Below are 26,839 nucleotides of genomic sequence, written 5' to 3' on the forward strand. Positions count from 1 at the left end.
ACCTACAGAGGAGACCATTTGTGCCACATTAGTCTGACTAAGTGAGGAGCCGCTTCCTCTCCTGCACATGGTCAATTGGAGACTGTTCCCTCCTCCACAAGGTGTCTCATTCACTTTTTAAATGAGCTCCTCCTCTGTGACGAAATAACAGCGTGGCTTAGGCAAAATTGAACTTGTTTCTTGCCAACATTCACGGGATACCGTCGATGCGCTCAGACCAAGGAACACGCTGGAGTAGGACCGCGCATCACCTAAAGAGAGGAGTCAGGCTCACTGGGAAGAGGAGAAAGAGGTTTTACTGCCTCAACTTGGAGTGGACCTATCCAGGCACTGTTTTACGCACGCATGTGGTGCGCTGGGATTAGCTCGATCTAAGGATTTAGTATCTATAAACAATTTTCTTTGTTCAATGGAATAAAATTAATTTAAACGTAAGTATTTCCCCCCACTTTTTAGACTATCCTGCAAACGTTGTATAAGAAACTGGGCTCCTCTTATCTCTGTAGATGCTTTTCTAAACATATTACTTCGTATTGATAATGTAGTTCTGATAAAAGCAAATCAGTACGCATAAGACAACTTATCATGTTACAAATGTACCCAGTGATGCGTACTGTCCTCAGATAACTTCTCTGTCCCGCTTATTAAGGATTTAATTTAAAATATCAAATCATCCACTTTCAGGGCTTTAAAAAAAAATCATATCGTATTTTTCTTTTTTGTTCCACATTAAATGAGGTCTATTAATGAAAATGGCGCACTGGCAGTCTCACAATCAGTCCCTAAATAAATGACGTTGGCAGTCATACTGGCAGTCTTTCACAGTGAGGAGCATCCCTGCATAAGGGGCCACAGGCTTTAAAAATCTGTAAACAATTAAACCCCTCTGTGATGCTGCAGTAGGCTGCAGTAGGGGACCTCCTTTGAATTATTCTTATTAGGATTTTCTAGAAAACCAAGTTCAACCAGCTGAAACCCATTGTCTCAATAAGTATTATGACAAATATTGACATTTGTCAGAACCAGTGACTTAAATAAAAAGCCACAGATTTTGTTTTTTCAGTTTAAGGTGACTTTCAGCCTTCTATCATGTTGTATTTACTGATGGTGGTGATTTAGTAGTGCTAATTGCCTTTCGATAGAGGGTTCCCACAGTTTTCAGCTCTTACTGATACCCGACCCCTTGTGTTTATACTGTGGGGTGCTAATGAGGGCAGGGGGTCTGCTGCTCCTGCCCTCCTGTCTCCAAAACTCCTGGTTTGACCTCACAGGAAGTTTTACCTCTCAGCTTCACCACCCACATGTTCAGTGAAAACATGAAATTCTGTCTGTATATAGCTACAACGTCTGACTAAAGACTAACAAAAGGGTTAGCTAGTGATGCTTTCCACATTCTCACCATATTAAAAAAATGTCTTTTATGTAATACTATTTTTTATATACATATTTGTAGTATTAACTTATTTTTTTTAATCTAATATGATTAATCACTTTCACTGAAAATACTTATGATGACAAAAAACTCAACAACTCAGAAATTGTTTTCTAATGTAACATTTTTCTTTTTTTTTTCTCTTTTCAGATGATTCTAAATATTAAGCATATCCTGTGGTTATATTATCTGTGTGATGCTGCATATGCAACAAGTAAGTCCTCTTCTCTTACTCTTGGGCACTCTTCTGTTGACCCTCCCCCTGCTTTCTTTATGTATTTTGATCATGCATCCGCATAAAATCCCAATATTCTTCATCTTGTCTTTTTAAAGTGGACTCATTCATTTGTGTACCTACACACATGAAGCGTCAACATTAAACTGGCATGTGTTCAGTATGACATTTTTTATTATTATTTATTTTGGGAAAAGAGATAGTTACATGAGTGCTCTGGTTTATACATTTGGTCAATTCAACACCCATATCATATTAGAAGGAGCCACTGGTTTGAAGACAGAACAGCTGCTAACATCACACATGCTAATATGGCCTTCTATTAAAGCACATAAACTCATGCCTCTAGGGCTGCTTCACCAGTGTTTCCTAAGCATTCTCTACATTGTCCCTTGTGAATGCCAACTCCTTCTTTTCCTCCCCCTCAAAAACCTTCCAAAAAGAGAAAAAATGGTAATTTGGTTCCTCTCTGTAGAGCTTTGTGTGATACAGCCTACTGCTATTGATTTGTGTCTGGCATCTATTCCCACTTTTTAAAACACAAGACTTAAACATGAGTTCATGCGTATTAACAATGGAATAAATGTGATTGCAGTTGTGCAATTTTGCATTGTTAGCAAAAATGTTAATGTAAGACATATGAATGAACTTTTGCTTTGATCTTCTGCACTATGAGTGGTTATGTCATGGTAGTTGAGGGATTACTGACCTAACGGTTCAATTCATAATGTGTGTTAAAAAAGACTATGAAGAGTTAAAATATATATTTGTAGCCAGACCCAGATTTAGCATGATGTAAGACCCTGAATTGTTACTAAAAAGTTTAAGTTTTCGAGAAATGTCTTCATCAGTACAAATACATTGTTAAGGCCACCAAACAGATTCTATGTGGCCAAATAACATGAACAAACAAACAAAAAAAAAATCACAAAACAAAGGATGAAATTAAAGATTTGTATAAAGTGGAATGTCCTTATACTTATCTTTCTTTAAGTTCAGGGTTAGGATTTAGAGAAGTGTTGTGTTTTTCAACGCTGGTCTTCAAGACGCACTGTCCTGCAGGTCTTAGATCTTTCCCTGATTCAGCAAACATGATTTCAATTGGTGACTCCTTAACAGGCTTTTGGTGAACTACAATTATCCGGATCAGATTTGTTAAATCAGCTAAACATCTCTAAAGCATGCAGGGCAGTGTGCCTTGAGGACCAGGGTTGAAAAACACTGTTATGGAGGTAGGGCCATCAAATCTCCAGGAGTCCTGACTACTGCCCTGTTAAGCCACTGATAAAGTCTGGATTGGCCTGCAGCTGATTAGTCTCATGGCATCTTTATTTTAGCTAGTCCAACTTAGGTCAAAGGCAAAGAGGACTTCTACTGTATTACAACAATTTCAGAATCTAAAACATTAGTGGTTCATTAGTATTTCATAAATATTTAGAACTTTATCAAGTCTGCATTCAGTGGGTATTAACAAGTAAGGCAATGAATCTTTACATGGCATATGAAGTATGTGCCCAATAAAAAAAGAAATATGGTGTAAAAGGAAAATATTAAACAGTTAATAGTTAAACTGAACCCTCATACAAAATTGGAGATGACCATTTTAAAATATTTTCATAGTCAAAGTTTATGTTAATTTTATTTCTTGAACATTTAACCTGTCACTAAGTTTGCAGTGAGTGGTTATTACATAGAAAATGATGATTATCTACACAAGAAATTAAACTAGGAGGTGGTGTATCATCAATAATCTTCCTTTGCAAATTGTACATATGGAAGTAAAATGTGAAAAAGGCAAACTTATTGTAGAAGTCACATTATTTTGTTGATTTCTACTTTAAGATAGTTTTACATCAAAGTTACTGTGACTGAAATAGTTTTGCATGTTCAGTCATCAGTCCTTGTTTCACACATAAAGATCATTGGTGATTGGTGAGTATTTCTTGTGCAAATATTTAGCATATTCTATGTACAAAAAATCACCCAGTACCAATATTGTCATGAAATACTGTTTGAACAAACCATAAGTACTTTTTGAGATTGTTTTAAGATAATAGAAGTTAGCTTTATCTTGACCTCTTGGCTAGCCATTAGCATGAGCCTGAAATAATCTGGATTAATCCTAAACAAAGGAATTAGGAGAGATTACTTCAAGTAAAATGTTTACACATTCATACTTTACAACTTTTCATTATTTTTTTAGATATCCTTTTAACATTGTCTGATGTGTTGGTTGTCATATTGACATCATTCTAGTTTAGACTAATCTTAGTTTGTCCAAGCATTAGATGTCAAGAACTTACCAGAGCTCTAACATGAAATGATTTAGCCATGTGTCCTTGTTTTAGCAACATAGTTTAACTCCATTAAAACATTGTACATGCACTGCACTCAGTGGGGAATTTGTTCCCACACCCATCATTTTAAAGATGAGGTTGAACTTTCCAAGAGTCACTTTCAAAACATGATGCATGTTGTTTTTTCTTTTTTTTTTTATTAAGATGGGTGTAGTTGTCACACCCTTTCATTGCAACTGAGGCAGTGTGTGTTGTCTTCTATGTTCTGAGGAAAGAGTAAACAGAATATAATAGGATGGGAAGTAAAAGGTACTAATAACTACATTAACTCTTTTGCCTTTTTTGCCTTTCAGCATCCAACACATTATCAATAATCCAACCAATCTCTGGATCCCTCTCAGGGAAAGTAAATCTTCCCTGCTTCTTCTCCACAATCCCAACATCAGCGCCAGTCATAGGTACAAATAGAACAGCCAATTATGGCAAAGATTACTTACGAATCAAATGGACCAAAATAAAAGGACAGGAAAAGTCTACAGTGTTGGTGATGCAAAATGGGGTCATCAAGATGAACCCCATCTACAGGAACCGTGTGTCAGTGCCCAGTCACCCTGAGGATGTCGGTGACGCCTCCTTGACTATGGTCAAGCTGCGAGCTAGTGATGCTGGGACTTACAGTTGTGAAGCCACATACGGCATTGAAGATACGCATGATATTGTTAACCTTGATGTCAGTGGTAAGCTATTTATAGTTTCCTTGTTTTCGTGTTATGGAATTAGATGATTTAGATGAAAACCAAAATTTGCAGAAGTGAATTACTAAAAAAAGGTTAATAAGAGAGAAATTGAATACAAGTGGTGATAGAAATGTAAACAGGATGTGAGAGCAATGCTTTGGTAGCTGCAGCTACCTAGTAGTTACAGAGAGGTAACTACAACTTTAAGTTGTTCTTGCTTCAGAGAGAATGCCCTCCTTAAAAAAGATTTAATAGACTTTTATGAGTTAGTTTGTGATGAATTCCCTATAAAATATGTTAAGGTTTGTGGTTGTGAAAAAAGTGGAATATTCAGTATTTTACTTTATGGCTTTCTCTGTTTAAACCCAGTCAACAAAGATTTAATATGGGCAAACTTCCATATATTGTATACAAACTTTGGTGCACATTTCATGGGTGTCTTGTCATTACCTTGTGTCATCCCCCCCCCCCCAACACTGACAGTATTACCAAACAAACAGTGTATTTCACTACTGTGAAATACATGTGTTAATGCAGGTCACATGATAACATATCTTCACCTTGTTCAGTTGTTTTAATTTTATAGGCTTTTAGAAAATTAATGTGGGTGATACTGTATAACTTTTGTGGACGCATGGGTGGGGAGAAACTGGGATAGTTTTGGTTTACAATCTGCCTGACCTCTTTTCCAACAATTTGCAATGTTAATTGACACCATCAATCAAATCTGAAGCATCTGTTTACCGTCCACAAATATGGGGATTTCAGGGCCATGGCATCACATGCAGTTATCTTGTTCATTTGTGGTGAACAGTGTGAGTATTTCACATATCCTCTCGGCTTATTGCAAACCTCCTTGTTTCCAAAGACGCTAAGAGACTCATTTTTTTTACCCTCAGAGAGTGTTTTACAAGACACTTGCCAAAATTTACCACCCTGGATTTATGCTAACGAATTGCAGATGACTATCTTCAACTATGTATACAAAATTTGATTGTCTCTCATCTTTGAATGGTGCTTACTTTTTGTAACTTATTTGTTGCCAGGTGTTGTTTTTCACTATCGAGCAAGCCCCAGCAGGTACACCTTAAGTTATGAGAAAGCTGTCCAAACTTGCAAAGATATTGGAGCAAGCATAGCTACCTATTCCCAACTGAAAGCAGCTTATGAAGATGGATTTGACCAGTGTGATGCTGGCTGGATTGCTGACCAGACAGTGAGGTCAGCTTTATCACTCAACACTACTGTTGATACACATAATGAACATATGTACTGTATATACAGCAAATGTAAAAAATGTGCACATTACGACATTATGATTTTTAATACTAAGCCTTTTTCTATAGATACCCAATTACCAGACCAAGAGACGGCTGCCTTGGAAACCTTAAGATGATACCTGGTGTTAGGACATACGGAGTTAGAAACCCTTCAGAGACCTATGATGTATACTGTTACGTCGATAAACTTGACGGTAAGCTATTGGGGCAGTTTTGAGAGCGTGAGTTTAAAAAGGCTTCAGCTAAAACTCTTATTGTACCACGATTACCATCATGGTAATTGTACCACGTAATCCTTGTTTTTACACAATTTTCTGCACAAATAAGCTTCACATTTTGTAAAAGGAAGATTGCAGAGAAGCTTCTAATAACTGCACATGAAAGAATGGCTTTAGTGGTTTTTTTAAAAGTCCCCAACAAAAATATGATAATTAGATTTTTAACTGTGCCAAAGACAGATTTTTAACTGTCTTTGGCACTGCTCAGCAATTTTTTTTCTCTCTTCATCAACTAGTTTAGTATGTTACTGTTCTTGGATTAAATTGCACTACAGTATTTTACTGTGATTAATGTCCCTGTTGTCAAATAGAAATTCCAATCACCTCTCAGCATTTGCTCTTCTATCTGGGATTTGTTCAGGGCAATATTTTGAGCGCATGGTATTTAATATCACTTAATGAAGATTTGCAAACAGATATTAAACAAATAGAGGTAATATACTAGGTCTTCAGTTTAAGCTGCTGAAGACATATGCTACACTGTAAATAATAAACCAGAACCCTTCTTTATTAGCATGTGATCATTGTTGATAATGACTGTAGAATACTGCCAAAAACGCTTGCTGTATTACCCAGAGATTGTAGTTTCTGTTCCACATTTAACCAGACTTGTGTGACACACCAGTTTGATTATAAGTGAAACAATGCAATTACTCCTTATCGTGAAACTAAGCCCCAAATCAGCATTTTTTTTTACTGACAAACTGTCTAAATAGGTTATTTAGGATTCTATCTCTATGCCTCTGTGTGATTTTTAACATTTTCTTGTATGTGTAGTTCTGCATTATTTTGCCTAAACCGTCTCACTGCTGGCCTCATTTGGTCGAACGTCCGGACTAGATAAAGCTGTATACAAGTACAGTCCATGCTTTGCTTTTATAAAGTCTTCATTATTTTTTCTTTCTTTCAGGTGAAGTCTTTTATGCTCCTGCGGCGGGTAAGCTAACTTTTTTAGAGGCCACTGAGGAGTGCAAAAAACACAAAGCTGTCTTGGCGTCCACTGGCCAACTCCACGCTGCTTGGAGAATGGGACTGGACAGATGTGACTATGGCTGGCTCTCTGACGGGAGTGTACGACACCCTGTTGTGCATCCTAGAATTCCATGTGGCGGAGGCCTAATGGGTGTCAGGACTCTGTATCGCTACAGAAATCAGACCTGCTTTCCAGAACCTTCCATGAAGTTTGGAGCTTACTGCTTTAGAGGTAAAAACTATTTTTCCTTGAATTCTTGAAATTTAAACTGAATGTGCAGTGCATGTTTTTTTGACAGAATAATCAAATTTTTAGCACTGAAGCAAACGTTCATATAGCATGGAAAATTATCTCAGAAAAAACATTCAACCTTTCCCCCTTTTGTTTATTTTGCTGGGTTCATGCTCTTTGTTATAAAACACCAAGTACTAGAAAATATGAATAATTAATTTCTTTTCAAAGTTAAGAGAACAGTTTAAAGTTGCAGTGTGTATGTAATATTTGTTAAAATTGTCACTATGTTGTGACAATATAACATGAGACAGATAATCTGTGAAAAGATCAAACTTTATCACTTATTATTTATTTGTTATACTTTTGCCATCCTTGCCTGGCATTCGAGTGTTTCAGGAACTACATCAGAAAGCCAGGTTGATTAATTTCTAATAAGCATTGTGCTGCTTGTTGTAGATGCTAGTGGGGTCAGTGGACTACAATTACATAAAGAACTTTTCTTCTAATTGACAAAAAATGAGTAATGATATTTCTCAGGAGCTTGAGGTCAATGAACTGTCGTTTAAATTTATTATGCTTCATTACTTCCAGTTGTCCTAATTAAGGTTTATTTTTCATTTAAAAAGTCCACATGTGTAAATGATATCTTAATTAAATAAATATTAATTTAACTGTAATTTTAGTCATAATAAATGAAACCCAACTGTTTAACTTGAAAATGTTCAGGTTAAACTAGTTATGTCACAGGGGACCTAGGTTTACAGAGAGATTATCATGAGAATAGAAGCAAATGCAGAATTGGATCTTTACTAAAAATCACATTAATAATGGCCCTTTATGGTACGCTAAATGATATCAGAATGATAAAAACCCTAAAATTATGATAGTTTCAAAATTGCTAGGGTAGCACCCACAGATAGATAATAGAAGTAACTTAGAAAGGGCAGTAAAAGTGCCCAATGCTGCAGCCTTTTTAGACGCACTAACCGACCCTCCCCTTGCAGCTTTCATCTCTAATTTCCATTGTCAGTTTTGGTTCTGTCATTCTCACTTGTAGTTATCTGAGTAGACATTTGGATAATGGACAAAAACTACTGCTGGACTTCTAAATTCAGTCATCCTTGGTGACCTTTGACATGGCCTTTCCATCTTCACAAATGAAAGGCTGGACAGATAAGCTGACCACTGCCTGGTCATTTAATGCCTCTTGGGCCATGCTGACTCTCGCAGTGATAAGTCTTCATGGAGTTCAGAGGGCACACAAACATGCCACACTCACCTCCTGCTCTGTGTGTGTCATGTTAGCTCTCTCACCCAAGTTGTATTTACACCTTAGTGTAAGTGAGCTTTAAGTGCCACTTTTTGGCGGATCTCTGTCCTATCTGTCTTTACAGCCTGCAATACAGTCTCTGTAGGAAAATATTATCTAACCCAATGTCACGTAAACTACAGAAAAACACATAGGAGGGGGCGCTAGATGCAGTGAGAAAATGTAATGATTATTTGCTAAGTAGACTTTGGATTCCCCTGAAAGAAACAAGGGTCTCTATAACAGCAACAGTTGAAATGGATTTGTGATATAATGCAATATTTCTGAGAGCAGACCCTCATTTTCCTGTAATGGAAAATGTGTCTCACTCCTTATGTCACTTATGCTGTAGTTTCATGAGCAAAGGGCTGATGCGTAATGGTCAACAGCTGCCTTTTATGCAGTCTGTCAGTGCAACTAAGGGTGGCTTTAGATTGGTTTTTATTAGTATGAGTAAATGCAAGAGACTGGGAGTACAGAGGAGCAGGAAGCAAGAGGACCCTTTCGAAAATAATTTATGAACTAAGTGACTTATTAAAATGCTTATGCTTAACTTATCTGATTTGGTATTTGCTGCTCTACACTCAGCCAAAGAAAATGAAAGCAGTCATATATGACAGCTAGATTATAGTAACAGAACCAACAGAGGATGGCAAAGATGAAGAAACAGTAGCAAAACCACAAGACGTGATCCCTTCAACTATACATACAGCTTAATTCCTCTGTTACGCACATTGTGGCGCTTTTAGGCAAATCTGGAAATGTTTGGAGAAACTTTCAAAGTGCACATATGATAAAGACTGTTTGAATAATTACCTATTTTTCCACGAATATCCTGTTGTCATGTCATTCAAGACCATGAAAGCTGATTAAAAGTTCAAACTTAATGTCTTGAGTTATTAGCTCTGTATCCTTAGAAAAAATGGCTACTTATGACTGGTTGGAAATTGCAGTAAGAGTTAACAGAGGAAGTCGTCTTCACTGAAGTTTCTAGCAAACATTAGAAGTTGTGAACGCATATGTTAGCTGTTGCTGTTATTTACTTTTTGTTTCCCAACAATTGAAATGGTATTACAGCAACACTAGGAACTTAATCTTGCTACACCACTCTACAAAATAAATACAGTTTCACACATTTTCAATGTGAAGTATTTACTTTGTGCATGAAAAAAGGCTTATTTGGTGCAATATCAGTCACACAAACTCAAATCACATCAATGCTACATTTGCAGGACATCATAGTCTGAAAAATCTCTTACAATTGTTAGTCATCAAATTCCAATGCAAATTCTCAATACATTTGTTTACTGGCTTTCCAAAAGTTTTAATATTTTTTTTTTTTACATTTTTTGTGTTTTTTATTGTTTACTCTATAGGAGGGAGAGACACAATCAACCAGACTTTCCTTGTGGATGTATCTGTACAAGAAGTCATTACTACCACCACCACCACCACCAGATCCACCACTGTTTCCACCACATCATTCGACACAACAGCAGAGGCAGAGAAGTCTTCAGACTATGATCCCACATATGTTACATCAATGTTCTCTGTCAGTATGTCTCCTCCTCAGCCCACTCCCCCAGACCAAGATGCTCAATTAATCACAACAGTTGCACCAACAATTATAGAGGATTCTGATGATAAAGATAGTATAAGCGACATATACATAAATTACTCTAACAGCTTTGGTACTGTTGGACCTGTTCCTTCCCATGGTGAAGAGATCACTGAAATTCACATGACGAAAGAGACCACTGGTTCTACAGCATCCTTTGAAGATCCAGATTCCCACTCGGTGATTGAGATCAGCACAATCAAACCTGATGTACTTCTACCAGATGACTCTTTAAATACAGCAGGCAGGTTTGCAGAGGGGAAGACAGAGAAAACTATTGTGACTCATAGGATGATCACAGATATTTCCTCTAAAATCACAGATGCTCCTACAGAATCTACTGAAATGACCAGGAAAGGAGCATTTATTTCCTCTGAATCAACACCATTCATCGCAGCTCCTGGTTTCCAGTTAACAACACCAGGAGATTATGAAGATGGGACTATAACTGATATTTTTCTCCAGGCTACTCCACCATTCCAGCCATTCCCACAGATCATAGATCAAACTGCCATGGAAACATCAACCCCAACTACAAGTGGCACTACCTCTAGGTATAACACTGTGCCAGAAGATGAGATAAGCACCACAGAAATAACAGAGACCCTTGACATTGAAAGGCAAACAATACAAAAAACACAGGAAGCAGATTCTCTTGCTACATCTGGTGATCCAAATGTAGCTTCCAGGTTCCCGGTTGACAGCCGAGCGTTTACTGAAGAAGTGGCATTGTCAACAACTGAACACACCCTCAGTGAGTCCAGCAGTCGGAGAACAGAACATACTGCAGAAACTCTCACAGAGGATGACACTTTGGGAAGCAGTGGGGCAGAGAGATTTACATTCTCTTCTACGACATCAGCTGAAACCAGCACGCTCAAAATCACACCTTCAGTGGTCACGGAGGCACAGATTCAGAATATTTCAGGTAAGATTAGCATTTTCTTACATTTTTAAACAGAGGACAAATAAGGAGGGAGATGTAACAAAAGGGATGTAATACAATGTGTGTGTGTGCCAAGGTTGTCTTTGGTTTGAATATGGTCTTCTGCATAGATTATTTCTTTCCTCCAGTGGAATTAAGTGTATCATTTGAGACAAGCGCCACAGAAATAACAGAAATATTTGCAGTTACTTGCTTGAACAAAAGCAGTTTGTATTCATGGTAATGCATTTTCTGTAGGTGATTTGTTTCCTATGTTGTTTTGGCACATGATAGTATTCATAATGACTAGGCCCCTCTTTTACTGCCGAATTAGTTCTGACCAGTCGAGAAAAATAGCATGCAACATCTAGGGTTCCCTGTGGGTTCTGGTACTGGCTTTAGAGCAATAGATTCTTTGGACCTTGTGAATTGTTGTGTGGAGTCTTTGTGGATGGAATTGTTTCCCAAGGATGTCATTACAGCTTATCAAATGATAAGATGCAATAATTTGATAAGATCTTCTGACTTTGGAGTTATTTGCAGAGTCCCCTGCCATGTTCTTTTGAGGGCTGTCTTGCCATGCACTGCACCTGGTCCCTAAAAAGTAGTTTTCAGTACTTTGTAGTTTTTTTTTCCTATCACTATGTGTTTCTACATCTTCTCTTGTGGCATTCATTGGTACCATACAGGCAGAAAAGAAACAAAAAACCACTGACAAATGCAGTTTATATTTAAGCCCTTGTTTTATAAAATATAACATCAAAATAAATAAAACTTACAGTAGATAGGCTAGCCTTAATTAGGCACAACGACTTACACTTCAAACTAAAACATGTATGACTTCAACATTATGAAAATCATAATAATAGTAACTATTATTATATATGACTTTTACATTATGAAAGTCTTAATGCGACTTACTATACATTTCACACGAATAATGTGACTTTCATTCTATGAAAGTCACATTATGACTCATAGTCTTACATGTGAAAGAATGCAGGTTTATTTTGTGTTGTTTAACTACTTCTATGCATTTACATTATTCCCCTAACTGAGTGTGACCATCTGACTGACAGCCAACCTGGCAATAACTAAAGTGTGATGGCAGTCTACCGCCTTAAGCACAGTAAACACAGACGCCTGTCTTCATCTTAGACTGGACACCACCTCATAAGGTGATGTCATCACTAACTCACAGTCCCTGCCCTTTTTGTCAGTACAGCTGGAGGCTGCCTGACCAAAGGAAGTGATTATAGCTACTTTTGCTGCTCATGTGATTGACTGAGACTTTCTGGGTCTCATTCTGCCCTCCCAGTGTGTATGGAAAAAACATGCAGAAAAATTTGTGGTGACATTGAAAAGTTTGTCTGCATTGTAACAAAATAAAATCTCATTTGGGTTTAAAGAAAATCACTTCACTAATGTTTTATGGGCGTAAAAACATCACTTAGCAAATTTGTTGTGTGGCTCCAGATTATTGTGTTATAGTGAACTTTACGCTTGTGTTTTAGATTAATTGATGACAGCTAAATACACTGTTTACCAAGTGTTTTAGTTATTGCGACTTCTTAAATTATTGATCATCTATGTGTCAAAGAAAAAATTTACAGAATATTTCACAAAATCCCAAATAGTACATTCAGACTGTGTTTAAAGTTCTGTTTTAAATTGGCTGTTCTCACCTTGATAAACTGATTTTTACACATTTTGTGGAAAACACCAGAAATTTTGAACATGCATGTATTCCAACCCTCATATTTTCTGTTGCTAGACCTACTCTACAGATTGAAGTCTGCATTGTAAAGTATGTATTTAAATAATTCTGAGGATTAAAAATATTAGAATCAATAAATGCACTTTTTTTTTTTCAAACAATAGTTATATTATTACTCAAAACCTAAAAAGCATTACAATGCCTGCAGAGACAAAGGACATAGTATCCAAAGCCCTGCTTTTCTTTGTATAATGTATCTTCTGGAGGTGAGTGTGGAAAAAGCAAGAGATTACTCAGCTATTTATAGTCTTATAAAAATTACAAGGAGGATGGAGAAAAATAATCCAAATAGACTACTAAATTTAACTGTCATCTATATTACTTTCTCATCTACATTGTCAGTGCCTGATTGCTTGTCTTTACATTCTATTTTAATTCATTTGTTCTTTTCTGCAATAAAATTAAAAATTACAGGACTTGTTTTTCACACATTCCTGAAGAGGATCTAATTTTAAACAACCTGTGTCACTTTTTTCCCTCAAATTGAGGAATAGAGGAAATTGAGGAATTGAGGAAATTGAAGAATTTTACTCAAAAACAATATTTCTATGCTATAGTGAACTTTGCTATGGAAGAATTTATGTAAATAGTTGACTACATCTCTTGGCTTTTTAATAATAGCATTTCCACATTCAATGAAAGTAGGCTGCACTGGAATTTTTCTAAGCACACAATTTCGAGTTTTCCACAGTTGTTTGTGATCATTTTTAATTTGCGCTGTCAGTATAATTGACTTAGCTGTAAATGTAACTGACAGTCTGTGATATTCTGGGGTTGGAAAGAACAAGCAGAGGAAATGTGGAGACGAAATCTTTTAATGGTGGAACGCAGCAACAGAACAGCTACTACAGTACAGTTTTTCTGGCTAACCTAATCCTACTAAGAACTATACCTAGAACAGGTATATCTGTATTTCTACCACTAGGGGCAACAAACCACTCTATTACACAGTCATTACTCTCTTGAACCAGTTTTATTTTATTTTATTTTATTTTGTAAGTTGGTGGCATGCAGGCATCTGCTTGTTTAAGTGTAGAACAAGTATGTGTTTGAGTGGGTCAGTAAGGCCAGGAAATTGCTTAAGTTCCCAGGCGTGACCTTCTTTGTAACAGGTGTCTTTCAACATGGTTGAAAAGCTACAGGTGTTCTCATTTACAACTGATAATCTTTCTACACTGTCATTTGAGGAAAACAGAGATGAGGCAGTGGAACTGAAGGCATAGACAGCAAGAAAATAAGGAGAGTGATGGAGGACAGAGTTGTAAAAGTCATGTGTATTAATGGATTTGTGCATTTGTAAATCTGGTAGCAACTGATAGGCAATTCATGGAAAGTTGGATTGTACTACTAGACTTATTCATAGCTCTAGTTCTCTTTAACTTGCTCATTCAATAGATTTAGTTTAAAAACTTTAATTTACAGTTAATTTAAAAACTTTAAGTTGAAGTTTTTATTTTCTTGCATAGTGTTGATGACTTATGTTTTAGTTTATGTCCTTTGTGTTTTGGAGGATGTGTAGTCTTCCCATCCAGAAAATGTTATTTGGTATTGAAGACATACAGTACAGACCAAAAGTTTGGACACAACTGTGTGTCCAAACTTTTGGTCTGTATCCAATACAGACCAAAAGTTTGGACACACTTTCTCATTGAATTCAATGAGAAGGTGTGTCCAAACTTTTGGTCTGAACTGAGTACAGACCAAAAGTTTGGACACATAGTTGTGTCCAAACTTTTTGTCTGTACTGTATACCTTTGTTAGGCACTGTGCTGTTGGTGAAGGATACCATTGCTGTAAAGCAGTGGTCTCAAACAGCTGTCCTCAAGGCTGAGAGTCCTGCAACACATAGATCTCATTCTCTACAAAGCTCTAATAACCTAATATTGGAGCAGGGGGTGCTGAAGATTACAGAGATCTAAAAGGTGTAAATCACTGGCTCTTCACAACCACACTTTGAGACCTATTGCAACTTTAACAACAGGAATGTGGGTAAATGTGTCACTTTGTAGATATGTATTTCCCACCAAATAAATGTAACCAAACTGTTTTAGTTTTAAATATGCTACTAAAAGTGACATGTGTATTTGAAGAAATTTAAGCATAAAACCATATTTAAGCATTAAAATAAAAACAATAAAAAACTATATGAGATTGTTGTGCTATCTTCTATAATGGTAAACACATTTTAATAAGCCTCTTTTGCATTTTCAGAAAGTAGAACTTCTGGTGAAAACATCACTAAGTCTACTGAGACACCCATCACTAAAACCACGTCTGGCTCTTCTGCTTTCAATATTCTGTCCGTCTCGACATCAAGAAAAGCCGAAACAAGTGACACTTCAAAAACAGACGTTTCTTCAGCTTCAGCGCTCCAGAGCACAGAGGAACCAACATCAATGTCATCTGAAACATATCAGACTCTTGCTACACTGAAGTTGCAGGAAACGTCAGCAGTTCCAGTGGAAAGTTCAAAATCTCCAATTACAAGAGAAGATAGGACAAGTAAACCAACAAGTGAAATGTCTAGCAGAGACATTGCATCTTCTACTGGCTCATCATTGTTCAGCACTGAGAAGACAACAAATCTTCTACCTAAGGATGACGACAGTGTTCAAACAGGTCAGACAACAACACCTTCACTTTCCACAGTAACGGGCAGAACAGAAAGTTCTTCTGCCGCTTCTCCAGTAGATAGAGACTATACTAGAGGCCCTACCATTGACATGTACACACCAGTCTCTACTGTTGCAGGGTTATCGTCATCTGACATCGTCAATGAGACAACACAATCGCCTGAAGCTATGACGATTCAAGTAAGCACAGAACCCGAAACCTCTGGAGAAGGCTCTGCTGCTTTTGCTGACAAGTCAGTTGTGACCATTGCCATCGCATTCCCAACATCTGCTGTCTCTGATGGTAAACCCATGAGCCCATCAACGCTTTCTCCGATTACTCCGTTTGTCTCATCGTCCACAACTTTGCAAGATCAGTATGATGAACTGAATACAATGTTTGTATTGGTGGAGTCCATTCCTCTAATCAGTGAATCAAGTATTCAACCTGACACAGCTTCAAAGCTCATTGTGACAGATCCAGAAAGTGCTGGACAAACACATTCTAATGTTACTGATGAGTCAGTGAAGACAACAGCAGTTTACACAACAATAGGCACAAAGTCAGCTTCAGTCTCAGAATCATACACATCTGAAACAAGTGATGTGTCAAAAACTGCTGTTACGCCAGCCGTCTTACTCCGCAGCACAGCAAAACCAACATTGGAATCTACTGAAACAGAACAAACTTTTACCACATCCCATTCTCAAGCAAAATCTGAAACTTCATTTGACACGTCAAGCTCAGCCATAACTGATGGAAGGACCACAAATCCGTATACTAGTGGATACCCTGAAGAAATGTCCAGCAAACACATGGCATCTCCAACAGGTTCCTCGTTAATCAGTCCAGAGACCACAACAGCAGAACAAATTGATAGCTTTTCAACAGAACAAAGAACTCTCCCCTCAGTTTCATCCCTTACCGAAAAGCCAGAGAAAAGTGTTGGTGCTACTACAGAAGATATGGACGGTTCAGGAACTGTGAGTACAGACTTGTTCACATCATCTATAACCGTTATTGGTGGATCTTCCAGTCTCTACAGTATTGACACAACAACAGTAACAACATCTCCTGAATCAGAGTCTGCCTCTGTGAGAACAGAACAAGGTACTTCTGGTGAAAACATCACTAAGTCTACTGAGACACCCATCACTAAAACCACGTCTGGCTCTTCTGCTTTCAATATTCTGTCCGTCTCGACATCAAGAAAAGCCGAAACAAGTGACACTTCAAAAACAGATGTTTCTTCAGCTTCAGCGCTCCAGAGCACAGAGGAACCAACATCAATGTCATCTGAAACATATCAGACTCTTGCTACAGTGAAGTTGCAGGAAACGTCAGCAGTTCCAGAGGAAAGTTCAAAATCTCCAATTACAAGAGAAGATAGGACAAGTAAACCAACAAGTGAAATGTCTAGCAGAGACATTGCATCTTCTACTGGCTCATCATTGTTCAGCACTGAGAAGACAACAAATCTTCTACCTAAGGATGATGACAGTGTTCAAACAGGTCAGACAACGGCACCTTCACTTTCCACAGTAACGGGCAGAACAGAAAGTTCTTCTGCCGCTTCTCCAGTAGATAGAGACTATACTAGAGGCCAAACCATTGACATGTCCACACCAGTCTCTACTGTTGCAGGGTTATCGTCATCTGACATCGTCAATGAGACAACACAATCGCCTGAAGCTATGACGATTCAAGTAAGCACAGAACCCGAAACCTCTGGAGAAGGCTCTGCTGCTTTTGCTGACAAGTCAGTTGTGACCATTGCCATCGCATTCCCAACATCTGCTGTCTCTGATGGTAAACCCATGAGCCCATCAACGCTTTCTCCGATTACTCCGTTTGTCTCATCGTCCACAACTTTGCAAGATCAGTATGATGAACTGAATACAATGTTTGTATTGGTGGAGTCCATTCCTCTAATCAGTGAATCAAGTATTCAACCTGACACAGCTTCAAAGCTCATTGTGACAGATCCAGAAAGTGCTGGACAAACACATTCTAATGTTACTGATGAGTCAGTGAAGACAACAGCAGTTTACACAACAATAGGCACAAAGTCAGCTTCAGTCTCAGAATCATACACATCTGAAACAAGTGATGTGTCAAAAACTGCTGTTACGCCAGCCGTCTTACTCCGCAGCACAGCAAAACCAACATTGGAATCTACTGAAACAGAACAAACTTTTATCACATCCCATTCTCAAGCAAAATCTGAAACTTCATTTGAAACATCAAGTTCTGCCATTACAGATAGATGGAACACAAATCCATATACCAGTGGATACCCTGGAGAAATGTCCAGCAAACACATGGCATCTCCAACAGGTTCCTCGTTAATCAGTCCAGAAACCACAACAGCAGAACAAATTGATAGCTTTTCAACAGAACAAAGAACTCTCCCCTCAGTTTCATCATTTGAAGTCACTACAAGATTGTCCACTAATGAACCTAACTTTTCTTTTACCAGTGAAGAGGTGATATCACCAGAATCTGATTATTTCAATAAGGTGGAGTATTCAGCCTTCGAAGGATCTGCAGACATAGATGACACAATGCTTGAAATGCAAACAGAAGCTCAGCAACCCTTTGTCGAAATATCTTCCCTAGCAATCTCTGCAGCAAGCTTATCAGATGCAAAGCATGCCGAACTGACCACAAAATCTCACAATGATTATTTTGTTGCAACAGATGAGGCTGAAACAGATGAGACTGAAAGTCCATCTTTAACAAGTCTTTCTGGTACACAACCTGCCAAAAAACTTTTCTCCTCCACTCTAGCCCCACACATGACAAACAGAGAGACTCATTTTGCTGATCCGAGCATTGGAAATGGTTCTTTTGATGCCAACCCCAGTGAGTCAACATTTCAAGCAGTGTCTGATGCCACGTTTGGAGACATGTCAGATGAAACAGAAACCCTTGTTTCAATTAAAACAACATTTAGTGAGCAGATTTCCAAAAAAGGGGTTGAACATTTCTCAAATACAGAAAACCCCCTCAGTTTTGAACCAATAAAACATCCAGATACAAGAACAAAAAGTCCAGATAAAGATGGAGTGGCAATAGAAGAGGAAGCAACACAATCGTCTCATAAAACAGAGTATGTTATAAATGATCACACAGTTAATAGTTCTAGCAGTGACACTAATATAAAATATATCCTATCAAAATCCACACCATCTCCTGGTATTAGATATCATAGTAACAAAGAACAACAGGTTGTGATTGTTATGCCAAGTCACGACAAAACTGAGACTGGACAAACTAAACAAATGCCTACTATGATCTTGCATCCATCTGAACCATCAAGCAGTGCATCCATTCTATTCACAGAGGATACAAAAGATGAAGATAAACTTTTTTCTGGAGTCACATATAATTTGAGGCAAGAAAGTTCCACCTCCAAAGTCATCACAAAAGATAATATATTCTTTAATTTTGATACTATATCTGCAGTTTCCTCCTCTCCATTTTACCCAACTATCCGGACAGAGGAAGTTGGAGTTGATTCAGCAATTACAATAACACAAGAGATGAACTTAAGAGAAGAACCGGAAGGCTCAGGGGCTGTCAATGCTCCTTTTTTTACTCCTTCACCAGTAACTACAGATCCAGTTTCAGTCACTGACCTCTCAAGGTCTTTTTTGTTATCATCAACTCAAGCTACTACTGAGTCAACATATTCAAGTTCTAAAGAAATCCTTGGTGGACATACAGCCCAAACTACTACTTTTTCTGCTGGAAATGATCAAAACAGATCAATGACTTCATCAACAAAAACTAAAGTATCTTCAGTAACTGGAGTTTCAAGTAAACTTGTTTCCTCTAGCCCTTCTCTCAAAGAAATTTCAGCTTCAGCTTCATCTGACTATATAATTAAATTCCACTCAACTGTTTCACCTGTAGTAACACCTCAGAAGTCATTTGAACATGTGAGATCAGAGATCACAAACACATACCACCCACAACCAGAGAATTTCTCTGAAGAATTATCACAAGCCACAATTTACCCTATGTCCACAACTCATGAAAAACTTCTGGTTGAAGAATCAACCAGTTATCATCCTGGTAATTATTCTGTGAGTCAGGTTGATTATGGTTTGGCAAGTCATGTGACAGCTCTCCCAAAACAAATTTCTGATGCAAACGCTGGAAAACAAACATCCTCACAGAGTAGCTTTTACCCTGACAATGATCATCATGCCCCAGTCAGTGGTGCAGGAAACCAAAAACTTCTTCAATCTGTTTCTCAGTACAATGAAACCTCAGAATCAAACACTAGTGAAGTGGATATTTCCACACTGTCCAAAGCATCTACCAGTGAGTCTTCCCAGACTGTATTCAAGGCAACTGCTACAACAATATCAAGTATCCATGGAGAATTAACAACATCAACAACACAGTCACCAAACCAGGTAGAATTAGGTACATCTTTAGCCACACAACCTTCATCCTCTTCTGAGGAAGAAGAAAAACACAACAGGAAAACGTCAACATTTCCATTCCTTAATGAAAGAGATCCAGCAATAGAAGAAGGAACAACCCCCTCCGTCCAAATAAGACTGGATGTGGGCCACACAGTTGTTGGCGAGACAGTGGACATTTCTGGTACATTTAATTCAATTTTTTCTATCAATACAGCAAAGTATTTATGCTCATAGAACTTTGCCTAAGTCTTTATAATTTTTACTCAACAGGAATGTATTCATGTAAGGAGAACATTTGTCTGAATGGAGGATCTTGCTTCAAGAGTGGCAGCATCTATTCATGTAGCTGTTCTCCGGGTTACACTGGTCATCAGTGTGAAACGGGTATGACATTGATCAATACTAGAAATTTTCTACCACATACACTGTACATTTTTACTCTTGTTTTGACTGTGTTGTTCCACAGACATTGATGAGTGCCAGTCAAATCCATGCCGTAATGGAGGCACATGTGTTGATGGGCTGGCTTCCTTTACATGTGTGTGTCTCCCAAGCTACTCTGGGCTTTACTGTGAGAAAGGTAAGTTCACTTTGTATTGGTTTTCTCCTTCCTAACAAAGTCAGTTTATTAGAAATGCAACTTCCTCATATTGTTGTGTATATTGAGGTTTTTATGACATGATGGATTAATTAATTTTTGAACAGCTTCTTTATATGGTCATATTTTGGGACTTACCATAAACTACGTATGATCCTAATACCATATGAACAAACCAGAAATTAAGTTAGTCTAATTCTAGATCTACCACTGATTGATGGTGAACGATGCCGACTCATGTTTTGTTGTGTATATTTGCCAATCTATAACCTCCCTTCGGTGTCAGATAGTTGAATTTAGATAAAAAGATCTTGGAAAAAAATCATATCTTTAAGCTTAGCTTTTTATCCCCATATAGAGGATTGCTTATGAAGCTATTTGTTTGGCAGTTAGTAATTTTGAATCGTGAGATTAAGGAGTCTTAAAAATGCATGCAACAAATTCCGCATTTTTTCTCTGAAAATTCCACATTACATTTAATTTCAATTGCAGCGAGTTGACTAACATTACTATAAACCTTAATTTAACCAGAATAACAATGAACGATGTCCAGGCTGACGTTATTTTTTTGAGTCTTATAGCCATGTTTACACTCAATAGAACAATATGAGTATTCACTGCTTGTTTAAGGCCAATTTTACAGCCAGATCTACTTGGTCCCATTTAAACAAACTGAAATTATTTCCTTTAATAGTGTGATTTAGGTAGATGTGATATGAATCATGCTGTGGATCAAACAATCTAAAACTGGTCACCTGAACGTGGACCCTGGTTCACTTGTGCGTGAACACTGATGCTGTTTGTTTCCTTTTAGTGCAGTTACCAGTCAACCAAGGATAGTGAAAGTGACCCAAAGGGATGAGCAGACTTTGCTCTTATATTTTATAATCATGTGTGATCTGGAAAATGTTTTAAATCTTTCACAGCATCTGTGTTACCCAGCATTATGTCATAGTACGTCTTTTTTTTGGCTAGAACTATAATATCTAATTTCGGATATCTAAAATGCAATTTGAAATTAGAGATAGATGTATTGTTTTGATTAAATGTTAAAATGCCTTGCCACAGTAGCTTGAAATTTATTCAGTCCAGCATCTTCCAAAGGTTTCCCAGATTTTAACTACATGAAATCATCAAGCAGTTTTGTCTAACTTTAAGAGTGACCCACATCAGAAAAACTTGAATTTTTATTTATTTATTTTTACTTAATCCTCCTTTAGTCCCCAACCCTCACATACAGAATTTCTTGAGTAAAAGTGCCTTAAGAAACTTAAGGCCTAACAGTAAATGTTCAAAGAGCTTTTAATATTTAAAATATAGAAGTTTGCTGAGCCAATGCTAAGTTCAGGCAAAGGTATGATGTGCACAGATTTTACTCATCATGTTTTGCTCATCATATTTTCTTCCCTTCCTTTTTCTCTGTGTCCCTGCAAGATTACCATAACTGTTCAACAACACAAACTTGATAAGTTTGTTCCTAGATCAGAAATGTGTCAGAATGACCACATCATGTGATGGCACACTAAGCTGGTTCTCTTTACTGATGACTGCTTTGCACTTCAGGACTTTCTTTATTCCTTATTTCTGCTCACAACGACCCCTTGCTCTCACGTTACGTTAATTTACACCAGGACTAGTCATTACATCAGAATTATAACTCAGCTTGCCTTGATTTTTTTCAGGAATTAGAGCCCATTTAGACAAGCTCTTTAGATCAGTGACTGGTCCCCAACATTTTGGATTGTCTTGACCCTTTTATCGCAGCCTGTGGGGTTTTCCTTGACTGGGAGCAAGAACGCAGCCTGTTGAATGTGACAGCTAGCCAATCAGAAAGCGCAATGACGTAAACACGGAAGGGAATCCCAAACACTTGACAAGCCAACCGAGAATCCGGTGGACATCAGAGACGACATGTGGAAACAGCATTTCGTACAAGGAACATAAACAGAAATGATAACGGGAGGAACTGGAGCGAAACTGGTACCGCAGTTATAAACCCGGTAACTTTTCAGCTTTCATTAACCCGACATAGTTCTAACGATAAGGCCATTCATTCAGTCGGGGCTCCACGCTGACACTAGCTCGCTTAAAATGAGTCCACAAACTATCGCTGCTGCTTCTACATCGTCATCCGTGTTTGTCTATTCTAAATTCACGCATGGTATGTTGGGGTTTTACGAGATTTTCTTCTGGAATCGGGATGTTTGTGAGTGGAATCGGTTCATGTGTGGTGTGGTGCTCCCGCTGTGTGGGCTGGACACACGAACCGACCGAACCTGTTGGACTTTTATCAGCTCTGTGTGGTGATAGAGGTTTGGGAAATCGGCTGACATTTCTAAAATCGTGCCGTGTGAACCAGACTTAAGACTCACAAGCTCTTCTCGTCTCGACCACTGCCCTAACGCTCTCTGACTCTGGTTGCTATGGTAACGTTTACACCTTCAAAATAAGATACAGATGCGCCACAAAAAAAACGAACATTTTACTTGCATGAAAATTTTAACTCACGATAACGAAAAAATTAATGGGAGCCCTGAGTTTTTTCTCTGTAATGAGATGGTCCCATGTGGGCGTGATGAGAGAGACCCGACGTGTTGAATATGCACAGCTTGCTTGGTCTCTACGTGGCGAAGCAGTTTGAAGGCATCATTTCCTCATTGGCGAGCCGGTCACCATATCATGCAGAGCGGGCTTGGAATGTGGGAATAATAATGCGGGATAAATTCATTCTCTTGTCTCTTCTCTGGGTCTTTTCCCCTTCGCAAAGAAACTTCTGTTTCTTACTCATTTTGCTGCTTGTGTAACCTCAATGTTGGCGCGCAAGAAGTAACCAAGAGAATCCGGTTAAAGGATTTTCAAAATAAAAGATCCTCCAGACTCAGATAATGCATAAAACGGAAACATTTAATTATTTCCTGTGCGACCCGGTACCAATTGGTCCACGGACCTTTTCTCACTTAGTTAAAATGGAAAGCAAAATTTTGACTTTTTCAACATACTGGGTTTCCATTTAAATCTTCACAACACATGTTGGACAAGGAAAAAACAATTAGAAAACATCTATGACTGATTTCTCCTAACTAGCCTACACCCTAAATTTTGTGTGGATACGCCCTCCTTGATTTCCACCCACCCATATTATGTATCCAGAGTCAGCTGTATGGAGATATTTTGCCAAATGAAAAGAGGGAACAACTAGTTCATGAAATAACAACAAAGTAGGCTACGCTTGTAATACCTTTGGGGGTTTTCAACTCTATCTATCCAAAACTCTATTGACAACTCAACACTTGCAACACCAGCTGATCTTTGAGGCTAAGTTGTAATCAATATTTGATTTTGTGATTTTTCATGTAGGACTTGTAAAGAAATACTTTGACAGAAATCATATGGCATGCTTGTTTCAGTTTATACGAGATTGTTCACACTTCGCTTGAATAGTTAATTTCCTGTTTCCCTTTACCACTGCCTAACAGAGTTCATTTTAACTTACAAACAGTATCAGGGACAACTTGATTCTTAAATGGCCATAGTTGGCTTTATCTATATATTCCTCTTTGTAAATTATGCAGTGTTACAAGTGTTTTCATGTTTTCAAGTTCCAAGAGAGATTAGTGTTTTGTTGAAATAGGCTATTAAGTTACAAATCCTTTAGTTCCTGCACACTTAAACTTCATCTCATCTTCTCTTCCATCAGATACTGAAATATGTGACTATGGTTGGCACAAGTTTCAAGGCCATTGCTACAAATTCTTCCCCCAGAGGAAAGGTTGGGACTCTGCAGAGCGAGAGTGCCGCATTCAGGGAGCTCATCTCACCAGCATCCTTTCCCATGAAGAACAACAGTTTGTCAACCGTAAGCAACACATTTTTTAATAGAAAGTCCCTAAGTCCAGGAACATGCTTTGCTTCATCATAATGTTTGCTGTTCATGAGAAAAGGGAAACAACACCAGGTATTTGATAAGTGCACACACAAAAAAAAGCCCAAACAGTAGCAGAACATATGGTGCAGGAAATAAAACAGACTGTAAAAAGGCCTGTGATATCTTTATTTATTTATTTTTTACATTTTGTAACTGCACATTCTGAAAATTAGAAAATAAAAAATTGTAATCGGCTGTTTTTCCATCCTAAATGGCAGGTCTTGGACAGGATTACCAGTGGGTTGGCCTGAATGATAAGATGTTTGACAATGACTTCCGCTGGACTGATGGCAGCCCTGTGGTAAGACACTGCCTTCTGACATATATCATTCTCCCTAAACATGGCAGCGTAAATATTTGGAAGTGATACAGATGACGGAGGCTGTGATCTAGGGAGAGTTGCTCCTTTAAGTGAGCTCTGGTTCCTTTCTCATGACTCTCACTCTCCTCCAGCTTGTATCAATACACCCCTGTGACTATTCTGGTAATAAACCTGATGTAGATTAGGCTGTAAAGCACCTCTAAATCACATAATGAGTGTAAGTCCATTCTATGGAAATCAGTTGGTCCATAAGGGAAATTGAAAAACGTAGGCAAGGAAGGCTGCTTATCTTTCATGAAAGCACTGTTTACAAAACAGCTTAATCAGTGTGTTACAAAAGTATTCATGTTGAAATGTTTTACATTTTGTGAGTTGGAATCCCAAACCACACAATGTACTATTCTAGAATTGGGTTTCCTTTATAGAAACAGATCAAAAATATGTGGACATTATATATTTTGTATAGGAATTATTCTGCATATTATCTTCAGTTATTGGATTTTGCTTATGACTAACTATAATTGGGACTAATGTAAATGTCTTACCTCATTGTATTTTTTAGTTAACACTGGGACTTTTATGGTAAAAACGACCAGTTTTTACCATAAAAGTCATCCATTGGTGCACTTTGATTTACAAAATTCTTGGCTCTTTGGCCAAGAATTTGTGTTCGTCTTTATATATTATGTCACGTAAACACATAAGGGAGATGGATGCAGGTCAGAGTTGATGTCAAGATGGATGGAGCTACATACAGGGCAATCTTGGAAGAAAACTTAAGAGGCTGCAAAAGTTTAAAACCAGGGTAGAATATAATTTTCTATGAGAACAGTGATCTTAAACCTACAGCCATATATACAATATGATAATATAATATGTGGATAGAATTTTAAACATAGCTTGTGGTATACACATTTTTTTCATTCCACAATGTGAATTTTATGGAGCAGTGGGCTTAATAAAGCCAATGTTGAAACAAACTGTAAGTACTCAAATAGGCTGTTTTCTACAAGCCAGAATATAAATGCAGATTACTCTTTTCAGATGTAAAATTGGGGTGAAACTCTGTGGTACATTATTTTGGGCTATAACAAAAAATCACTAATGCACATTGAAGTTTATGTTTCTAATTGACAATGACAATGCAAAATGTTGAAAATGCATTTTTGCTGCAATTCCAGATACTTTACAGAATAAAACCTAATTACTGTCTCCATTAATGTTGTGTGGACTAATATGATGATCCCACAAAAGTAGAGGTGCAGAGGAAGCTGAAAGAAAGCCTAAGGGTTAATAGGTAAACAGTGACCAATTTAGAGGTGATGAGGTTGTGAATGAGGTTGTGTGAAGGGGTCTGGCAGGCGTGGACTTTTATGGTTCCGCTTTATCCTTTCTCCCTCCTGAGAGAACCCACCAAGCAGGCAGACACATGGGGGAAGGGCCACCAAACAGACACACAGATGGACAGCACCTGTGCTCAAACTTAGGTTAAAAAAAATTTGTCTCGAAGCACCCCAAGGGCTTAGGTGGGTGGTCAACTCAACTGAATCCAAATAAATAGAATATTTTTAAACTGTGAAATCGTACTTACTGGTGAAAAGCTTAGAACAAATCTGCTAATGCTAAGAAAGAGAACAGAAAAGATACTTGTTGAAATATCTCAGAATGCATGTTTAGATCGGGTTGGGGAGTTTGCTTGAATATTTTAATTGAGATGCAGACTTGTCAGGCAGTTGACGGGTCAACCATTTGTTGGTCTGAGGTGAGCAGAGCAGGAAGTCAGAGTATGTTTGTTAACCATAATGACAGAGCACCAGAGCCTAGAGGGATGATGGCAAGAGATTGTG

The 26,839-nt window shown here is 37.9% G+C and overlaps 1 protein-coding gene across 1 annotated transcript in view; it reads left to right on the forward strand.

Annotated features, from left to right (window-relative positions):
• Positions 1–1,582: 1,582 nt before the first annotated feature.
• Positions 1,583–26,839, forward strand: part of LOC102236204 (versican core protein-like) — a 28,931-nt gene continuing 3,674 nt past the window's right edge. The window contains exons 1-11 of the mRNA XM_023343324.1: positions 1,583–1,646; positions 4,318–4,701; positions 5,748–5,922; positions 6,048–6,175; positions 7,170–7,463; positions 10,152–11,321; positions 15,307–20,328; positions 20,418–20,531; positions 20,614–20,727; positions 24,443–24,601; positions 24,889–24,971. Coding sequence (XP_023199092.1) covers positions 1,583–1,646; positions 4,318–4,701; positions 5,748–5,922; positions 6,048–6,175; positions 7,170–7,463; positions 10,152–11,321; positions 15,307–20,328; positions 20,418–20,531; positions 20,614–20,727; positions 24,443–24,601; positions 24,889–24,971 — 7,707 coding nt within the window. The remainder of the gene's footprint in view (positions 1,647–4,317; positions 4,702–5,747; positions 5,923–6,047; positions 6,176–7,169; positions 7,464–10,151; positions 11,322–15,306; positions 20,329–20,417; positions 20,532–20,613; positions 20,728–24,442; positions 24,602–24,888; positions 24,972–26,839) is intronic.

Source organism: Xiphophorus maculatus, chromosome 12, assembly GCF_002775205.1.
Source record: "Xiphophorus maculatus strain JP 163 A chromosome 12, X_maculatus-5.0-male, whole genome shotgun sequence".
Taxonomy (NCBI): Eukaryota; Metazoa; Chordata; class Actinopteri; order Cyprinodontiformes; family Poeciliidae; genus Xiphophorus; species Xiphophorus maculatus.